The sequence below is a fragment of the Lycorma delicatula genome, chromosome 4 (genome assembly GCF_047948215.1).
Source record: "Lycorma delicatula isolate Av1 chromosome 4, ASM4794821v1, whole genome shotgun sequence".
Lineage (NCBI taxonomy): Eukaryota > Metazoa > Arthropoda > Insecta > Hemiptera > Fulgoridae > Lycorma > Lycorma delicatula.
The window spans coordinates 27,186,730-27,206,045 of NC_134458.1; the positions used below are offsets into that span (position 1 = coordinate 27,186,730).

General features: G+C 29.4%; 1 protein-coding gene across 2 annotated transcripts in view; it reads right to left on the reverse strand.

Annotated features, from left to right (window-relative positions):
- LOC142323218 (uncharacterized) overlaps positions 1–19,316 on the reverse strand; it is a 132,216-nt gene that overhangs the window by 53,949 nt on the left and 58,951 nt on the right. The window contains exons 10-14 of one of the 2 annotated variants that reach the window (XM_075362572.1): positions 16,524–16,745; positions 14,600–14,725; positions 12,128–12,364; positions 7,142–7,283; positions 1,774–1,874 (exon numbers count right to left, since the gene is read on the reverse strand). In XM_075362572.1, coding sequence (XP_075218687.1) covers positions 1,774–1,874; positions 7,142–7,283; positions 12,128–12,364; positions 14,600–14,725; positions 16,524–16,745 — 828 coding nt within the window. Of the gene's footprint in view, positions 1–1,773; positions 1,875–7,141; positions 7,284–12,127; positions 12,368–14,599; positions 14,726–16,523; positions 16,746–19,316 lie in introns of both variants that reach the window. The other variant, XM_075362571.1, reaches the window with a different exon arrangement.

The window sequence follows — 19,316 nt, forward strand, 5'->3', positions numbered from 1 at the left end:
AATCTAAATCATATATCACACATCAAAAAAGAAATTCTTTTTTATAGTGGTGTTTAATAAACTAGACAGTTTATTAAACTAGATCTTCATCATCCGATGAAGATCTTTATTATATCAGTTAAAACTAACTGACCATTTATTATTATCAATAACATATAAGATACCAATTAAACCAATATTCCTTAATTTTTCTACACATACTCAAGGTTCTTGAGTTTTTTAAATATCAGTTTTAAATATTATTAAACTAGAATTTTCACAAGTTTAATTTTGTATTCTTTAGCTCACAGTTTAACTAAATCTCCTTTTGAAATGCTCATGCTTCATCTATATCATTAAAAATACACTGTGGGAGGAAACATTACGTCTATTTTCACAGACTGTTTTAATTTATAATGTCAGGTGAGCTATTCTATAAATAACACAAAGGTTTTCTGATATACTTATCAGAGACGAAATCGGATTACTTAAAATACAGGTTAACAACAACAATCTGTATAATTTTTTTTTGAAATTAGAAAAAGATTAACTTAAAATGTAGAGACAACCTGGAAGAGTGCTGAAAAGTACAAATCTAAAGAGAAGTAGAAAAATTACAAGAAATCAAAAAATAAAAATGTTCTAAGAAAAAATGGGGATAAAATTAAAAGAAAAGAATAACACAACAATTAGAATTTAAAAAAAATTCCAGTGATAAGATTTAAAAATCAAGGAAGTCTTGGCAAAGGAAATCAAGTAAGAGCTATTATTAAGAGAAGATGGGTGGCTGAAAAGCAATGAACAGTCCCTAATAACTTGCAAATGAAAGAGATATTTGAATGAAACAAAAAAAAGCATGAATCCACAGTTTATTGGCTTCAAGAGCTTACCTTTAATTTTCAAAGTAGTCACTATTTACAACTTTACAAGTACCAGTTTTCCCATCTCATCAATGGTTTTTCCTTGATCTGTGAACTCACTGGGTCCTTCATCTCAACACTGTGTTGAAATTAATTTGGATCCTTAAGTCCCATTTTATTGTAGGGACTTAAGGAAAAAATGAAAATTGTGGGGCACCTAATCCAATGATTAAGAAGGATGTGGAAAGGTTTGAATTTTGATTTTACAGTATTCTCAGCAGTACCACATGATGTGTGTGGCCAAGCATTATATTATTGTGTTGCAAGATTATAGACTCAGTAAATTTTTGAACATGACACATATTAAAATTGAAGTGTTTAATATCTCTATGTATTTTACAATATTCACAGTTGTCCCAGCTAGATACTCTGTAGTGAACAAGTGACTGGCATCCCAGAACACTCTTAAGAGAAGTTATTCGCAAAGAATTGCATTCTGAATTTCTTGGATTGCGACAAATCGAATTGTGCTGGTATTTCTTCTTCTGAGTCATAATGACACATGTAAGTTTCATCTCTTACCACAATAGTGCAAAGGAAGTCATCACGTTTTTTTAAACGTGGTGACACTGACAACATAAGGAGCACATGAGTAGCTACGGCAATTGCTAATGACAAGAAAAAGTGAATTGAAAAAGAATGGAATTCCACAAGACTTGGATATTTATAATGGGGGAATGAAATTACAAGATGGCAATATAATTCACGATGTGCAGTGTTTTTCCCCATTACATGCAACTACATTACTTAACAGCTGCTCTTGATACTTGATACTGATACTAGCAGTACATGTATGTGAACATCTCATTTAATTAGTCGGTTTAAGCAGTTCATGAAACGGAAGAAATAAAAAAATATTTTTTTTTAAACTTACCTCTGGTTTATCTCTTGTACAGTAGTTTTTCCAAGTAAAATACTTCCAGATCTTAAACGGATCAGATGAAATGAGTGACAAGGACAGCATCAGTGTATTCCCTTAGAAAACATGAAAATAAAATAATGAACTTATAACATTTTAAAACTCTGATTAAATGTATTATAATGTTTGAATTATGCAGCTGGTACCTGTATCTTAATGAGGATGATTTATAAACAGATTTTCATTATGATACAGGTGTTCTACCAATCAAAAGCCTACTCTTTTCAACCACTAACCATTTAGAAGTGGGTATTGTTTAATGTATTAGCTTTTTGTTTACTTTCATTTTAATCAGATTCAATATTTAGCAAGCAGAAGTTAATTTGAAAGTACACCAATAGGAAACTAAGTTTCTATACTACACTGTTTATTCTTTTTTTAATTATGTCAGATTCTGAGGAAGAAACATCTTTAACCACTGATCAATGTTAAAGAAAAGGCAGAACTTAAGACTAATAACTATTGACACAGAAATATATTGTTATTGTTTAATGTATTTTTTGAAAAAAATTTTTAAAAATATTCCATAAACAATGTATTCTATCATTGATCTAAATCAATCATCCCAATATTATTTCAGCTGTACAAAAAGTACAGTATGCAACTCTCCATAATGGCCACTTTTATGAAGTTTACCCCTGCCAAGATCCATGTTGCAACTTACTTTGCACTCGTGCATTAATAGCTACCATTATAGGTTCATTGTATAATGTACTGTTCTTTCACAGATTTAATGCTGTACAAAAACAAATGTGCAAAACCATGCTACTTATCTATGTATGTATTTTAGATACCATAACTGTGCTAAAATTGTAAAATTTTCATTAGTTATATATTTACAAGGGCACTTGTTTTTTAAACCTCTGATCGTACATCTAAATAAACAAGAGATAGGCGGAAGCCAGGTCTGCACATCGCGCAACTGCACCATCCTCCACCACAATCTCTGTCATTGCGGGCTCCATTACATCAGTTTGAGCCGCACTACATACAGGTAACTGAACATGATTGCTACGATCAATCCTCCCGCCAAGTGTGAGTTGTAAAGTGGGATACATTTTCTGCAAGCTGAAGGAAGTAGCACTGCTGAAATCCATTGCAGAATGAGTCTAGTGTATGGTGAAAACTTTATAAGTGATAGCAGTAAATGGGAATGGTGTAGGAAATTTAAAGAAGGGCGAAGAGACGTCCATGACGAAGGTGGGCAAGGACGCAAGTCTGTCACTAATATATGCCTGGTTGAGCTTGTTGATGACTTTGTTCGCAACAAATGGAGGTTTACGATAAGGGAACTTCTGCAGAAATCCCAGAAATTTTAAGATCTTCTCTGTATACAATTGTGACTAAAGACCTAGGATACCAGAAACTGTGTGTGCATTGGGTCCCAAAAGTGTTTTTGACCCATTTGAGAAAAATGTTTCTCACGTGTTATGATAATGAGAGGGAAGAGTTTTTAAAGCCTATCATTACTGGTGGTGAGACTTGGATACAGTATGACAATCCAGAAACCAAAGAACAGTCTAAACAGTGGATGCACACTTCTCCAAACAAACCAAAAGAATTAACAGGAAAACAATGGCTATAGTTTTTTGGAACCATAAAGATGTCTTTTTGGTGGACTTTATGAAGCAAAGGGCAACAATAACAAAGGAAGTTTTTCTGTGATTCTTTACGTCACCTCCATACAGCGATTCAGAACAAATGAAGACATGCTCTCATCCGGCGTGGTTCTGAGCCACGGGAATGTATGACCGCACTGTGCCAACATAAAGCAAGACCTTCTCAAACAATTCAAGTGGGAATTTTTCAACCATCCACCATATAGTCCAGACCTGGGACCTAGGGATTTTCACCTCTTTTAAGAATTGAAGACATGGTTGGGCGAACAACACTTCGCCACCAACAAAGAACTTCAGGAGGGTGTCAAGATGTATCTTACCTCACTGGCAACAAACATCTTTGAAGAGGGCATTGGAAAGCTGGTGTTACAATGCGACAAATGCCGCAGTCGTTTTGGTTATGTAGAAAAATAAGTTAGATGCTTCTCAACGTTTAGTAATAAAATGATTTTACGTCAATACTTTTTTTTTTACAGCATATCAAAGGTTGAAAAAGAAACAGCCCTTGTATATAACTGAAATTGGCCAACATACACGTAAGATAATAAAAAAATCAATTCAGTACAAAGTACATACTTCAGTAATGAAAATATAATCTGAAAAATAAATGGTAAATTCATTTTAAATGACTTCCTCTACCAATGTTTCAGTATTTCATTGTTATTATTGCTTTAAGCAGTGCACACTACTTCAGACAAATCATAAATCATAATTTTTTTTATTATTAACAAAAACTCCTGCTATTATTTCAATTGATAAATACAACGAATTAATACAATAAATACATAAATGAAAATGGTTTTAAAAAAATTAATGACCTAACCAATAAATTTTTAAAAATTACAAAAGATCTCATAGTTAAATACAAGGAAATATTTAATTATAATAATAAATTAAAATATCATAGCAGGTTATATCCATATATCCATATATACCTTATGCGCCAAAACTGACAGGTCTCCCAAAATTACATAAGGAAGTTATACCTATGAGACCATTAATTAATTTTAAAATAGCCCCAAGTTATAAAATTACTAAAATTATTGAAGTAATTAGATCAAAGATAAATTTAGAATATAGATATAATATAAAAAAACAGGTATGAATTAATTAAATGAGTTAAAAATGATTAATAATGAAACTAAAGTGATTAGCTTTCATATAACTAATATGTACTCAAATATACCCATTGATTATACAATCTCAATAATAGAAAATAAATTAATAAAAGCAGGTGAAGACCAAAAATTTATAAATAATATTATAACAATAATCAGAAATATATGTAAGCAGAATTATTTTGAATTTAATAGAACCTGTTATACACAAGAAAATGTTTTACCCTTGGGAATTCCCTTATGTGCTATAATGTCAGAAATTTATCTGCAGGAATTGGAAAGTAGAATAGTATATGGCATAAATCACGTACATAAAATTTTATTGTTGCTCAGATATATAGATGATATTTTAGTTATATACGAACCAGTTATAAATAATGAAAAAGTAGTTTTAAATAAATTAAATTTGTATCATAAAACTTTAAAATTTACATATGAAATGGAACATAACAGAAAAATAAATTATTTAGATGTAAATATTAAAATAAAAACAAATAATAAGTGGAATATATAAAAAAAAAGCCTACCACAAATGAAATTATTATAAAAAGGAATTCTAATCATCCTTGGACCCAAAAGGTTAATATTTTTAAGAACACAATAAACAGAGCAATAAAATACATAAATGATAAACAGGAATTGTATAACAAAATAAATAATATAAAGAATATAACAGTAAAGAATGAATATCAACGTCATTTATTGATAATATATGTAAAACTATAATTCACAATTTTTCAATAATACAAATATTAATTACTAGATTATTACCCATAAATGATAATAAAAATAGCGAAAATCTTTAAGTAAAATACTCTTATACAAATAAAATTATAGAAAACTTAATTAATGCGTATAATGATAAAACATATAAACCTGATAATCATATAATAAAACATTTTAAATTTTATAATAATGAAAAAGTAACAAATAAATATAATTCTTCTGGTATTTATAGAAATTAAATGTGACAATTGCAAAAAGATATATATTGGTAAAACGAATACATCATTTAAAGATAGATTAAATGAACATTTTAGATCACTTAAAAATAGAAAGATGGGTTTCTCAAATGCTGCTGACCATTTGATAAATAAAAATCATAATATAAATAGTTAAGAAGATAATTTGGAAATAGTTGAAAAATTGTGTGTGTGTGTGAGTGTGCGCGCGTTTGTATATATATATATATATATGTATGTGTGTATTATATTTATTATTAATTGAGAAACCCATCTTTCTATTTTTAAATGATCTAAAATGTTCATTAAATCTATCTTTAAATGATCTATTCAGTTTACCATATATATGTATAAAATTCAGCCTTACAAATCTGCAAACAAAATTTGAAGGGGATATTCTTATTAAAATTATTTAAGTTGGTATACAAAGATAAGATATGATAAATTAATAGTTATTGTAATACTTTTAATTCTTGACTGAACAAACATTTGTTCTAAATTTATTTTAAATGCTTTTAAAGTTTTTTAAATTTACTTTATTTTAAACAAACAATTTTTACAAAATGTAAAAGCTAATAGTTATTATGTAAATTGTAAACAGTGTAAGAATTTATATAAGATATCGCTGAGGATGGGCTTAGGCTTGAAAGCATTGATAAAGGAAAAATATTAAAGGTAAGAGTGTTTCTCTAATTCTGTGCTTTGTGGAGGTTGAAAAAATATTAATTATATTGTATATACAGATATTTACGTACAGAAGTAAAGAAGAGACTACAAAAAGTTTAACCTAAATATATATATATAAAATCATTGTAATTTTTGTTATGGACCTACTCAGTACTGCGAGTTATACTTCATCCTTTCCTGAAATAAATTGATCACGAGTTTTCTTCAAAGAAAGCTGTTGTAGTGTTTGGTTTTTTCTGAGCTTTGCTTTTATTTATTTCTGTAATTATTTTCGATGTCATGGTCTGTTAGGCTGTATTTATCCACTTTTATATACAATTTCAATTAAGCTTTTATAGGTCAATATTATATATAGGTCAGTCAGTGCCTTCACTTTTAATTTATTTTTCTTTATATTTTCAAATGAAAACATCTTGTCAAACCTTTGTCCTATCCAAATTACTCAAATTGAGTTTTTTAAATTATCTAAAAAACCACGGTATCATTTAAAATTATTATATTTATAAGATGACATGTCAACTGATAACAGATAGTATATTTTCTATTAGTTTTCACATAAATTCACATGCATACACATGTTAATAGTCTTATGTTGGTGGATGTTAATAGTCTTATGTTAATTCTTCATCCAGTAAGTGAATTATGATTGATGTTTATTATATTTTTACTACTATGCTAATAAAGGGTAATACATTGTTCCTCCCAAGCTAGTAAGCTAGACTGAACAAATAAATGGTCCTATAAGTTAAACAAGCATATTCTAATTTTCAAACTTGCACACGTTAAACTATCTTATATGACATTACCAAACACACCAAGGACTTCATTTGATGTTAACATGCTTTGCTATGCAGTTAGTTCAAGAAATTATTTTTGAAGACATAATATTGGTTTTTAGTCACTCTTCATTTCATTTTAGAACAAGTAAATTTAATACCTGAATCTATCTTTGTTTGGTCAGCAATATGTGCAATCAATGAATCAAAAGCTCTTGAAGGAATGTAACCCCATCTTTCTCGCCAAACAAGCTCATCCAAAAACTGCTGAATGATTTGTCTAGAAAGCAGTGACAAGGTATTCTGAAAGAAAATTTAAAATTATAATAATAGTACAGCTAACAAAATAAAACTAGAAAAATTCACAAATCCCCCTATTGTTTTTTGATGCTGAAAACGAATATGAACTCAGAATCTTTCTATAACCCACTATTTTTGCAAAATTAAAAAATTTTTAAATTTTAATTAAAGGATTTTTTCATTTTTCAACATATAGTTAGCATTTTAAGTTCCTATATTATATTTTGTTAAGTCATTTTTTATTGCTTAACTTAATTTTTATTGCTAACATAATTTTTAAGCTATAAATAACAATAATACTAGACAAAGAATTAAATCATATCATAGTCACATATTATGACATTGTATCTAATAATGAAAAGCAAGCCTTCATGAACAATATTAATCATGTCTGTGCAGGTCAAAACATGTAGCTAAAAACACATTAATTTTGTTTAGTCTTATTGTTATCCAAGTTTGTTAACAGTGCGGTGTCATAATGCCTTGAAATTGTGTAAATGATGTTGATGCCTTTTGTTATGTATGTGGTGAATTTACCATAAAATCAAATAGAAAAAACATTACACCTTTAATTAAAAAAGCATATCATTTGTACTTTCATTGTAAAATTGGTGATCAGGATAAGATGTGGGCTCCTCATATAGTATACACTGTAAATTATTGTTCTATATATTTAAGAGGATGGCTGAAAAGTACATGGAAGGCTTTGCCATTTGGTGTACTATGGTTTGGCATGAACCAAATAATCATGTAACCGACTGTTACTTTTGTTTAATATGTCTGGAATTTCTAAAAAAAATCTAAACATACTGTAAAATATCCTTCACTGCAATCTGCAATCAGGCCTGTACCTCACAGTGAAATTATTCCAGTTCCTGAGCCACCTGTGAATTTATGTTTTGAAAGCAGCGATGAAGAATCAGGCAGTACTGAAGAAGACAACAATGATTTTGATTTTGAATTATCATTATCTTCTAATAAACCACATCTTATATCACAAGGTGAATTAAATGACTTGGTTAGGGATTTAAATTTATCAAAAAATCAAGCTCAACTGTTAGGATCAAGACTGCAAGGTTGGAATTTACTTCAAAAATATACAAAACTTTTGGGCTTTCAAAGCCTACAAAAAGAACTTTCTCAGTACTTTATAGATGAAAATATTTTGGTTTATTCCACAAATATTGATGAGCTTATGTTGCACTTAGGACAAGTTTATAAACCTGAGGACTGGTGCCTTTTTATAGATTCGTCCAAGTATAGTTTAGAAGTGGTTCTACTACACAACGGTAACAAATATCCTTCGATACCAATCTCTTATGGTATTCATTTGAAAGAGACATACTACGATGTGATGAAAGACAATCTTGAAAAAATAAATTATAAAAACAGCTGGAACATATGTGATTTGAAAGTTATAGCTATTTTTTTTAGACATACAGTTAGGCTATACTAAGTACATGTGTTTTTTTTGTGAATGGGACAGCCAAGCTAGAGATAAACATTATATTACCAAAGAGTGGAAGAAACAAAACAACTTCACCAAATGGCAAAAATATTATTAATGAGCCCTTAATTGAACCCAAACAAATATTTTTACCCTCTCTCCATATCAAGCTAGGACTAATGAAACATTCTGTAAAAACAATGAAGAAGGATAGACCCGCATTTTTGTACATCAGGCAGAAATTTCTGAATGTAACTAAAGGAAAAATTAAAGAAGGAATATTTCTCAAATAAGAGAGTCGGTCAAAGATGATGTATTTAACTCATGTTAAATAATGTAAAAAGTGCAGCTTGGGCTTCCTTTAAAGAAGTTTGCAAAAATTTTCTCAGCAAACAAAAATCTGACAATTACCACAATATTGTTAATCAACGTCTTACTTCATACAGAGCTATGTGTAATATGTCTTTGAAAATACATTTCTTCCCTCACATCTGGATTTTTCCCCGGACAAACTCAGAGATGTAAATGACGAACATGGTGAACGTTTCCACCAAGACATTTCAGTGATGGAAAGCTGCTATAAAGGGAAATGGAATGCCAGCCGATTACTGTTGGACATTAATTTGGGATGTGCCTGAGGTTATTTAAAAAAAAAAAAGCATCAGCGAAATCACTCTAACACAGGTATGGCCATGCAAATAATAAATTTTACAGATTTTAACTATATTTTCCCTTAATTTTTTTTTGAAGCGTAATTTACTTAAAACTAAAAGTGATAGAACAACTGTATTTACAGATCTGTAATGTACACATAAAAAAAAACAATTCAAGAAATGGTGTCATACTTAGAGGAACATTAAAAATTTTTTTGTCTATCAGTGTTATTAATCCATTAGCAAATTCTGGTAATACTAGTTTGAGTTCATAAACAACAAGTAAATTAACAGAATTTTTTAATAGAATTACCTCAATACATTAAATTTATATTTTTTGTAAGTGCAGATTTAATAAGCCTTTATCCCAAATATCTATTGATTAAACATCTTCAAAATACTACACTCACTATACAATGTAAATAATTTTGAATAAAAAATAAATAAATAGATAAATAAAACTCCATTAGTTCCAATTACAATAATAAGAGAGACTTTTTATTAAGATTTTTAATATACAATCTGTTGGGTAAAGTTAACAAAAAACACACAGCTAGTATTTGCCAAAAGAAATTGGACTTTATTGAAAGTGTAACAAATGAACTTATGTTATAATCATAATCTTAAAACATAACAGGAAATTATGAAATTAGCATAACTTAATAATACTTAGCATAGCAGCTGAATCAACAAATGAATAATGATGTTAAATACAAAAATACATGAATAAACATTTTTTAAAATACACAATGTAACAGAGCCTGAAAATAAGAGAACATAAAACACCTTAAATTCAAATTAGATACTTAAGACATAACATCAATAGAAACTGGAACTGGAAAACAGTTGCACTACTAACATATACTGTACTATGAAGATTAGCAATGAACAGATTTCATTAGGTTAGGAAACATTAATTACAATAACTTCAGTATAGAAGGCGTTAAATCACAATATAATCACATTAAAATAATTAATAATACAAATGGAGTTTATTTTGATAGATGAGAATTCTTGAGAATACAAAAATCACAAAGTCCTAAAACATACCAGCACATCAGGAGTAATTTGCTTTAGGTTAATTTGCGAGAAGTATGATGAATACAGTGCATAAGTAGCAAAGAACTAATCTCGGCGATCAACAAGTTGCAGAAATAAATTAAGAGTTAATTACAATAACAAATCGTAATAATTAAACATGTAAAATAGGTAAGCCACCTATCATGAATGCAATTAAGTGAATAAATGGTTTTCTTTTAACTAAACTTGAAATCGTAAGCCATAAGGTATGATGAACTGAATGTTCCACAAATTTTAATGATAAAATCACTGTTTAACGTAATAATGAAAATTGAACTTGCCTGTAGCACACAAAAAATATCCAGAGATGAACTCGTGAATGCAGATACATGAATACATACAGTAATCCTGGGCGTAGTCCGCACTGGTGTATCAGGAATACAGAGGTGTGATGTGGTTTAGTGGTAGAATGATGCGTAGAATCTCAGATGTGTAGTGACGAGTTTTGAGATTCTGCTTGAATGAGAATATTATCACAAAGTTTGCAGGAGAGTATGGCCATAGGCGACTGCACTGGTGAAAAGTTGGATCTACTCTGCCGAAAAGATGGCGTGAAAGAAAAAAGGGGGAAACCAGATCCAGGTAGTGGACAGGAGAGAGTGTGTGTAAAAGACGAGAGATGTGTGCATGTAGTAGTTTGGGAACGAAGAAATAACGGGTGTATGAAAAGGGTAGTCAAAAATAATTCGATAAGAAGAATGGACGCGGTCACTAAGGATGACGGAGGAAGGGTCGAACACGAGAACAAATAATAAAACAGGTACAAATGACAAGCCCAAAAATACGAAACAAAGTGAAATTTAACATTCCTGTAACAAAACAACGGGACCCACCCTAGCTTGGAATTCATTGAAAATAACGGAAACTTTACGCTAAACGGCGTAAACACAATCTCTATTTTGTTTAATACATCTCTATTTTTATTGTAATAAAGATCAAGTTGAAATTAATTCAATTTCAAAATAAGACTCCCTTTTGAGGATGCAAAAATTAGTCATATTTTTAAACATGGAATCAAGCCTTCATAGATCATTTAACCACAAAACACAATACATTTTTGGAAATAATGGTGAGATTCTTTCAAATTACCCTCAAATTATTAATTTGAATAAATTATACATTTAAAATCCATGACGATTTGTAGTATTCTTGGTTTAAATGTTAATGTTATACCTTAATTTCTTATTCTACGGTGAATCTCTCTTTTAACAGTGTTACATTTAACAACCTCCATTTTTCTTGGTCTTGAGCATTTTCATTTCTTAATATCTGTCATCATCCCAATCTTTCTTCCCTTTCACTCCTTCCTTTTACTTTTCCCTCTTGGATCTTTATGAAGATTATTATAATCTTAATTATTCATGTACACAATGCATCCTATGAAAAGGTCTATCTTTGGTTAAGTACATTAATTTGAAATTTCACACAGATACTGTCCAAAACAAATGACCAAAAGTATTTTGTAAAATAATATCCTATTTTGTTGCATATAAATAAAATAGGAACCCTTCAAAATAAAAATAAAGAACTATTTAAGAATATTATTTTGCAGCCAATAATGACCATTATTGATTTAACAAGCCATATTTACTTTCATGTTATTAGAATATAATGACTACTACATAATTGAATTACTATGTAAATAAATTATTTCTGAAGAGACAAACCTGAAACATTCGTGGAACTATTCTTCTTAGATACTCCATAACACCTGCATTCGAGTTTTTATAATTAGTAGAAGAGGTATCATTGATAGATACTTGATGTATTGTAGTGTAACCCATACTCATCAGTGTAGCTTTATCAACTGTAAAATCAGTCAAAATTGTGCTATCTTTATGAACCCAATCTTTTAATGGTTCAAGAATTTTGACAAAACGTTTCTTATAATGCTTTTCTCCATCCTGCTAAACACAAAAAATATTTAAAAAAAAAAATGAAATAAAAAAATACAACAGAAATAGTTCTATAATAACAATTAAATGATTAACAAGATACATCTTTTAAACAGTATGTATTAAAGTTAAATAATTTGCTCAAGAATCATGAATTCAGTTAAAATAGCTAAAGAAAAAAATGTGACTCAGAACAGAAGTAATGAGTAACTGGCTGAAAACAAAACCTACCACTTTTACACAATATACTATTATTTTCCAAAATTTAAAGCTGTGAATTTCTAGAAAGATGATTCATACAATTTTGATAAAATTTAGTGTTTATTGTTATGCAGAATATTAATTTCTTACAAAAAAAATATTTCCATAAATGTCTTGATTTTTGTATTATGAATTCTAATGGAATAACATGGAAATTTAATACACATTTGTAGGTATTTCTGAATAATTCTGAATGAGAATCTAATAAAAATTAGCTTGATATGGTGACCACTGTGGCGAAGTAGTCTGTACTTGCCTTTCATTATGTATATATGAGCCATGGTTCAAAGGTAAGGGCCAATCGGTAACAAAATTAGAACAGCAAAATGAAAAATATATTAATGATCTCAAAAACTTACATATTTACTTTATTTTTCTACATACTAACACTTTTGATATCATGAAACAAGCTTCTTCAAACTGACTGTATAAAATTCCACCAACTGGGATTGTAGCCACTTTTGCACTGAGATTTTCAACTCTTCACTTACCTCAAATCGTTGAGACACAAGCCAGTTTTTGATGTTTAGAAAGAGATAGTAGTCACTGGGTGCAAGATCAGGACTGTAAGGGGGATGATAAAAATCTCCCATCTGAATTTTTCAATTGTTTCTGTTGTACATGCAGCCATGTGTGGACGTGCATTATCGTGAAGAACAATTCCTGATCTCAGCATTCTCTGTCATCAGTTTTGAATGGCACAAGGTAGTTTAGAAAGTGTTCACAATGGACTTGTTGTGTAACGGACATTCCGGGTTCAATGAAACCAATCAAAATTATACCTTTGGTCCCAGAGTACAGTTGCCATGAATTTCCTTTGAGATTGGGACTGGACTTGTTCAAATTTTTTCGATTTAGGTGAACCAGAATGATGCCACTGCATGGATTTTTTTATCTCAGCATTGAGGTAAGAAATCAACGTTTTGTCACCAGTGATGATAAGGGAAAAAATCTGTCTAACCTCAAGAGGTTAAAATGATTTAGAAAAGCAGATGCAGATGCCATTCTGTGATTTTTGTGAGCACTTGTTTATGTTTTTGGTACTCATCATGTACACAGTTTATGATAGCTTAGAATGTTCACGATTCTCAAAAATGTTATCTTTGAAACTTCTGAATTATAAAGAAAGATTGCCTACTATAAACCAACAATTTTGCCTCACTTTTGCATTCACACGTTCAACAAGATTGTCAGTCCAGACATTAGGCCTGCTACTTTTCTATTCGTCATGAACATTAGAACAGCCTTCCTTAAACTCATGAGACCACTGCCTCATTTTTCCTTCAATCATTGTGGTAGGCCCGCATGTTTCACAGAACTGAAGGTAAATTTTAGCAGCATTATGTCCTCTTGCAATTAGAAATCTAATCACTGATCAAACTATAAACTAGCAGGATTTGTTATTACTGTACTCATTTTTCACTCTCTCACAAAGGTAAACAACAATAAACTGATGGCAATATAGCTGTTACATGTCCAACAGATCACTTAAAGCTAGTGCACAAGCGCAAACCAATCAGTATTGCCAATCACCAATTATAACTCATTGGCCCTTACTTTTGAATCGTGCCTTGTATGTTTACTGTTTGTAAACATTAAACAGCTAATGAGAACAACTGCTAAGAACTTACTTGATTTTATCAGTATATAAAATAACATTATTCAAATCATATTGGGACAAAACACAGTGGGTAATGTATCTAGACACCTATTCAAACTGCCACTATGTAATATACATATACACCAGTTTGGCACAGTAAATGAAAAAAACATAATCTAGTTGACCTGGGATTGAGCTGTCACCACAAATGACTGAAAACAAGTATATTCATATTTGAAAGTTAAAAGGTTAAAGATTCATTAACACTTTTAGGTATTTTTTTTTTACAGCACAATATGAGTACAAATCTTTTATTCAATTATATATAATTCTCATAAATAGAAATACAACACTAATCTTGTAACAAATAAATACACATATACCTGCAAAGGTTCAACAGCACGCAATCTAATCAATTTGCTTTCAGGATCCAAGACACCAAGAACTTCTACTTTAACCTGACGCATATTACCATCTTGTGATGTTGTACCCAAGCTGATAACACCAACCTTTAAATAAATTCAGGAATATAAATAAAATATAATTAATACTAAAATACAAAAAAAAAAATGTAATAGTCTGACAAAAAGCATAAGGTAGAATGCTAATGGATGCCAGTGTAGACTGCACAAGATGATATAAAAAATATTTATAGTAAAATCACCTTAAGACGTATGTAAAGAATCACATACTGATCACAGTTTAGATTTATTTTGTATAAAATATGGTATTACAAAGTATTAACTGCATTGTCTAACTTCCTAATAAACTAAAGAAACTAGTTTATTTACTGTAAATGGCTCTGCTAATCGGCATTTGTCTTACTTCACACCCTTTAACCTCTAGGATGTTACTCACAGAGACATTCCAGGGGTTATGAAACCACTGGGTACTAAGGAATTCAGTCTCCTTTCTTACCCAAGACCTCTTTTACTAATTATATAACATTTTAATATTTATTAGTAAATGTTTATTAGATTCTATAACAACTACATTGTAATTAATCAGACAAAATTTAAATTACAATTAATTAGTTGTCATAGTATCTTAGTATCTTAGATGCATTAAATGTTCATTATTTTTATATCTTTAAACATTTTTAATATATAAATTTATCATCTTTTTTTTAGAAAATATTGCTAAATTTCTTTGGAATGTGATATTGGTAGAGAGCAGTAGGTGGGAACATATATCAATACATAACTAGAAAATATTCTTTTGTTTGCTGTCAGACTATGTAAGTATCCACATTAATTAAACTGATACAATGAATGTAATGAAAAGTTAAATTAGAATTACACACCAAAACTGGTTAGGTAAGATTAACCACTAGACTATCTAGCACAAAATAAGTTATCATAAAAAGTGCTGCTAAACAAAAAAAATATCTTGGAGAAATAATTCCAATTATTTTAGAGCATATTACTTACAAAGTAAAAAGTAATATGTAAATTTTTAATGCTGAGTAATGTACTGATAAACAAGCTATCGAGAATCACTAAACAAATACATAAAGAATCCCATTACAGAATAAAAGGATTTACAACGTTTGGATAATTTTGATCCTTCTTTGTTATTACATTGAGTATCATATAATTAGCTGCAGAATTATTTTGTGAGAAAACTAAGTTCTGGTTCACAAAAAAGTAAAATGGTACTAATAGAAATGCAACCACTTACTATGTAGGCCATATAATTAATCTAAATAGAGAAAACATCTTTTCAGTAGAATAATCATTTAAACCAAAATCTATATTCATGCATGAAAATACAAAACATTATTAAAAAAAAGTTTTCTAGAAACTACCACTTAATATCAAACAGTTTTAACCACTCCTAGGTCCCAGCGTAAAGGAAAATTCTTAAGAGAATCCCTGCATTAACAATACCTAATGGTAAACTACACAGCTGCACCTTCCAACAGCAAAAAATAGAAGTATGAGAGAGCTAAATTTCTAATAACACTAGAGTCTACTTTAACTTTAGCCTTGCATATGTGTATACTCTACTTCTTTACAAGGTGTCATAAAATTCTGTTAATTTTAAAAATGTTCAGCATATATATATATATATATATATATATATATATATATATATATATAAGACTGAAATGCTAAGTAGGTGAATGGGATCTTAGGAAAAAAAGGTCTAAAATTTACTTATTTATGACATTGATAATACTATCAAATTTTTTTCTGAAGGATATTAAAAATATTAATTTTTCTAATTTTAATGGTTTTTATCATGTACCAAAAAAAGGATAAAATTTATAACATACTTTAATTTTATGTACACAAAATACAATACCTCTATTCTCTTCTTTTGTCCACCTAGTTTTTCATAATTTTCATGAATAGCAGCTGTACATACAGCTCTCAAACTTGTATAGAATGTTTTTACATAAAAACTATCAACTTTAACCCACTGTACAACATTTTGAACACTTGTCTGACAACACCAATGGTACATAAGTTTTAAAAGTACATTAGGAGCATATGGTGCAGCTTCAAAGATCGATCCACTAAATACCTAACAAATAAAAAACAAACCAATATCAGCAATCAGTAAATTACATACTTTTAATTTTAAATACAAAATAACAATAATACTTAAAACCGTTTGTTCAGTGCTTATTATCAAAAATTCTAAATTCTAAATATGAAAACTGTGAACAGTTTTCATATAAAAACACAAATCTCACAGTTAATACACAGCTCCTTTTCTGTGGTGTTTCTGACAACAATGTTGTTAATGGTACATTTTAAAAAAGTTATCAGAAAACCCTTTAGGAAGCAGCCCTAACTCTTGAGCAGAAGAAGTATTATCCTACAAATGAAAAAAAGCTTTCAAAACTGTGTACTATATAATATCTTTGTACAAGACTAATGTGTGACCTATTCTGGAATACTGATCAGAGATTTTGGTAGTAATAAGACTTCCACTAAATATGATAAAGCTGTGTGAAACAAGTTTGTCACTTAGCCTAAGAAGAAAGGTGACGTATACCAAGATTAAGAAATATAAATGACAAAAGAGAGCTGCAGATGTCTAATACTTTTAAAACACTATGAAAGAACTTGAATAAGAAAACCTGTATTGGTTTTCAAGGTCCTAGATCGTAGTAGTGAACTAGACCAGAGACAGTACTGAGATATTTAAAGATGGTAAGGGTATATCTTAATAATTAATTCGTCATTAATTTTGAATAAGTAAATTAATAACTAAGCTCTCATTTTACAATAATTATTACTTTGATCGTATTCAATCAATTTTAAAACTTAATTTAAAAATAATAGAAAGTATAAAATATTACAATTTGGGTATATATATAATTTACATTCTAAATAAATATTTGAAAACCTACATGTTAGCAACTCTCTTGAACAAGCTAATTCATACTCAGTTCAAGCTCTGGACATAATGAATAGCAAAATCTTGACATTGCTTCACGATTAACTTACATTCCCAGAAAACATTCACAGACTACTTTTTATAAAACTATAACTACAATTAATAATAAATGAACATTAAAAATACCCTGCCCAACAATAACTACCTCTGTACAGTTTGTACATTTGTATGTAAAATTACTATGAAAGCAACTGAGCTCATAAGCTGTACTAATGTTATGAAATGCATCTTGACCACTTTTCTATAATATACATAAAAATTAGAGTACACATTTTGAAATGTTAATAATACTTATATTTTAATCTTATTAGTAAATTTTGAATATTTTTTGATTTTGAATAGTAACCGAATGCAAGTCGGATCACACCAGATCCATACAGTAACCAAGTCAGCAAAAGGAAGATCATCATACCTTTATTCCACATAGACTAATTGGCTTTCGAAGTACTGCTGTCCTTTATGATAACTAACGTACCTTCAATAAGCTATATTCATCAACTTACTGAGGATGTGATATCAACCTCCTCTTCATTATTCTTATGTACTTCTTGATGCTAATTTTTGACTGTAATATGTGCGACTTTATTATTGCACCTGAAATATTGCTTATTTATTTCTACACTGATACATCCTTCGATGTAATTTTCTGTTACATTCTTGCTTCCTTCAATTCCATTAACATCACTTTTACTTCATTACTGAGAGAAGTTTTTCTTGTTAAACTTGGTATTTGTTTACTTGCTACAGTTATTGGCCATATTTCATTTCATTGTACTCTAGAGTATAATACAGTACACCACATATTGTATTTTATGACTTAAATAGTAAGTGTAAAGTGGCTTTGTTTTGACTGCCAAATTCCTACTGGCACTAATTCATCAATCTGCCTTTGAAAATACCAACAACATAATCTATACAGTTTAATTTCTTTCAAACAGTTTGTTGATTTTATGTCTCAATTGTTATGCTATGACAGTAATGTACACAGAAAATAAAAATTCAGTTAAGAAAGATCTCAGTTACGAGTCACTATTGCATTATACTTGAAAATGAAAGTTATGTATAAATAAAGAAGACAAATGAAAAAAGGCACTTGGATGCAGTCATACCAAAATTCTATACCAGCCTTTGTTAAGTTTGAAAAGGATTGCAATTTCTTTCAGATATCTTCTTATTTTTTCTTTAGGATTTGTGGGGATTTTAATAAAGGAACTTTTTCCTGACTTATAGAAAAATTTTGTTTTTCTTCATATTACTGCTTGGCTATTGGACTTTCTTGGCCATTTGACTGAAAAACATTTACTTTCTTTTTCTTGTGTGGGTTTCATAGATGTAAGGTGATCATAACTTCATATTTATCACTTTTGATGACCTATATGTCATATTTCTATAATTGCATTTACATAGTACAAATCATTCCATATAGTTCTTTACCAACAGAAAATTCAAAGAAACTAAAATAAAAATTCACAGAAATGATTCTTTTCAGTACCAATAATGTTCTTTTTTAATAGTAGACAATGAAAATAAGGAAAAGTGAAAATCTTAAAAATATACAATGTTTTTGAAATAACACATTTAATAATTAGCAGTGAAACTGTTGGATATAAAATTTACTAAGTGATAGATGGATTGAGTAATTCTACAATTACAAAACCCTGCATTTAAAAAAAAAGTAACACTCAAATC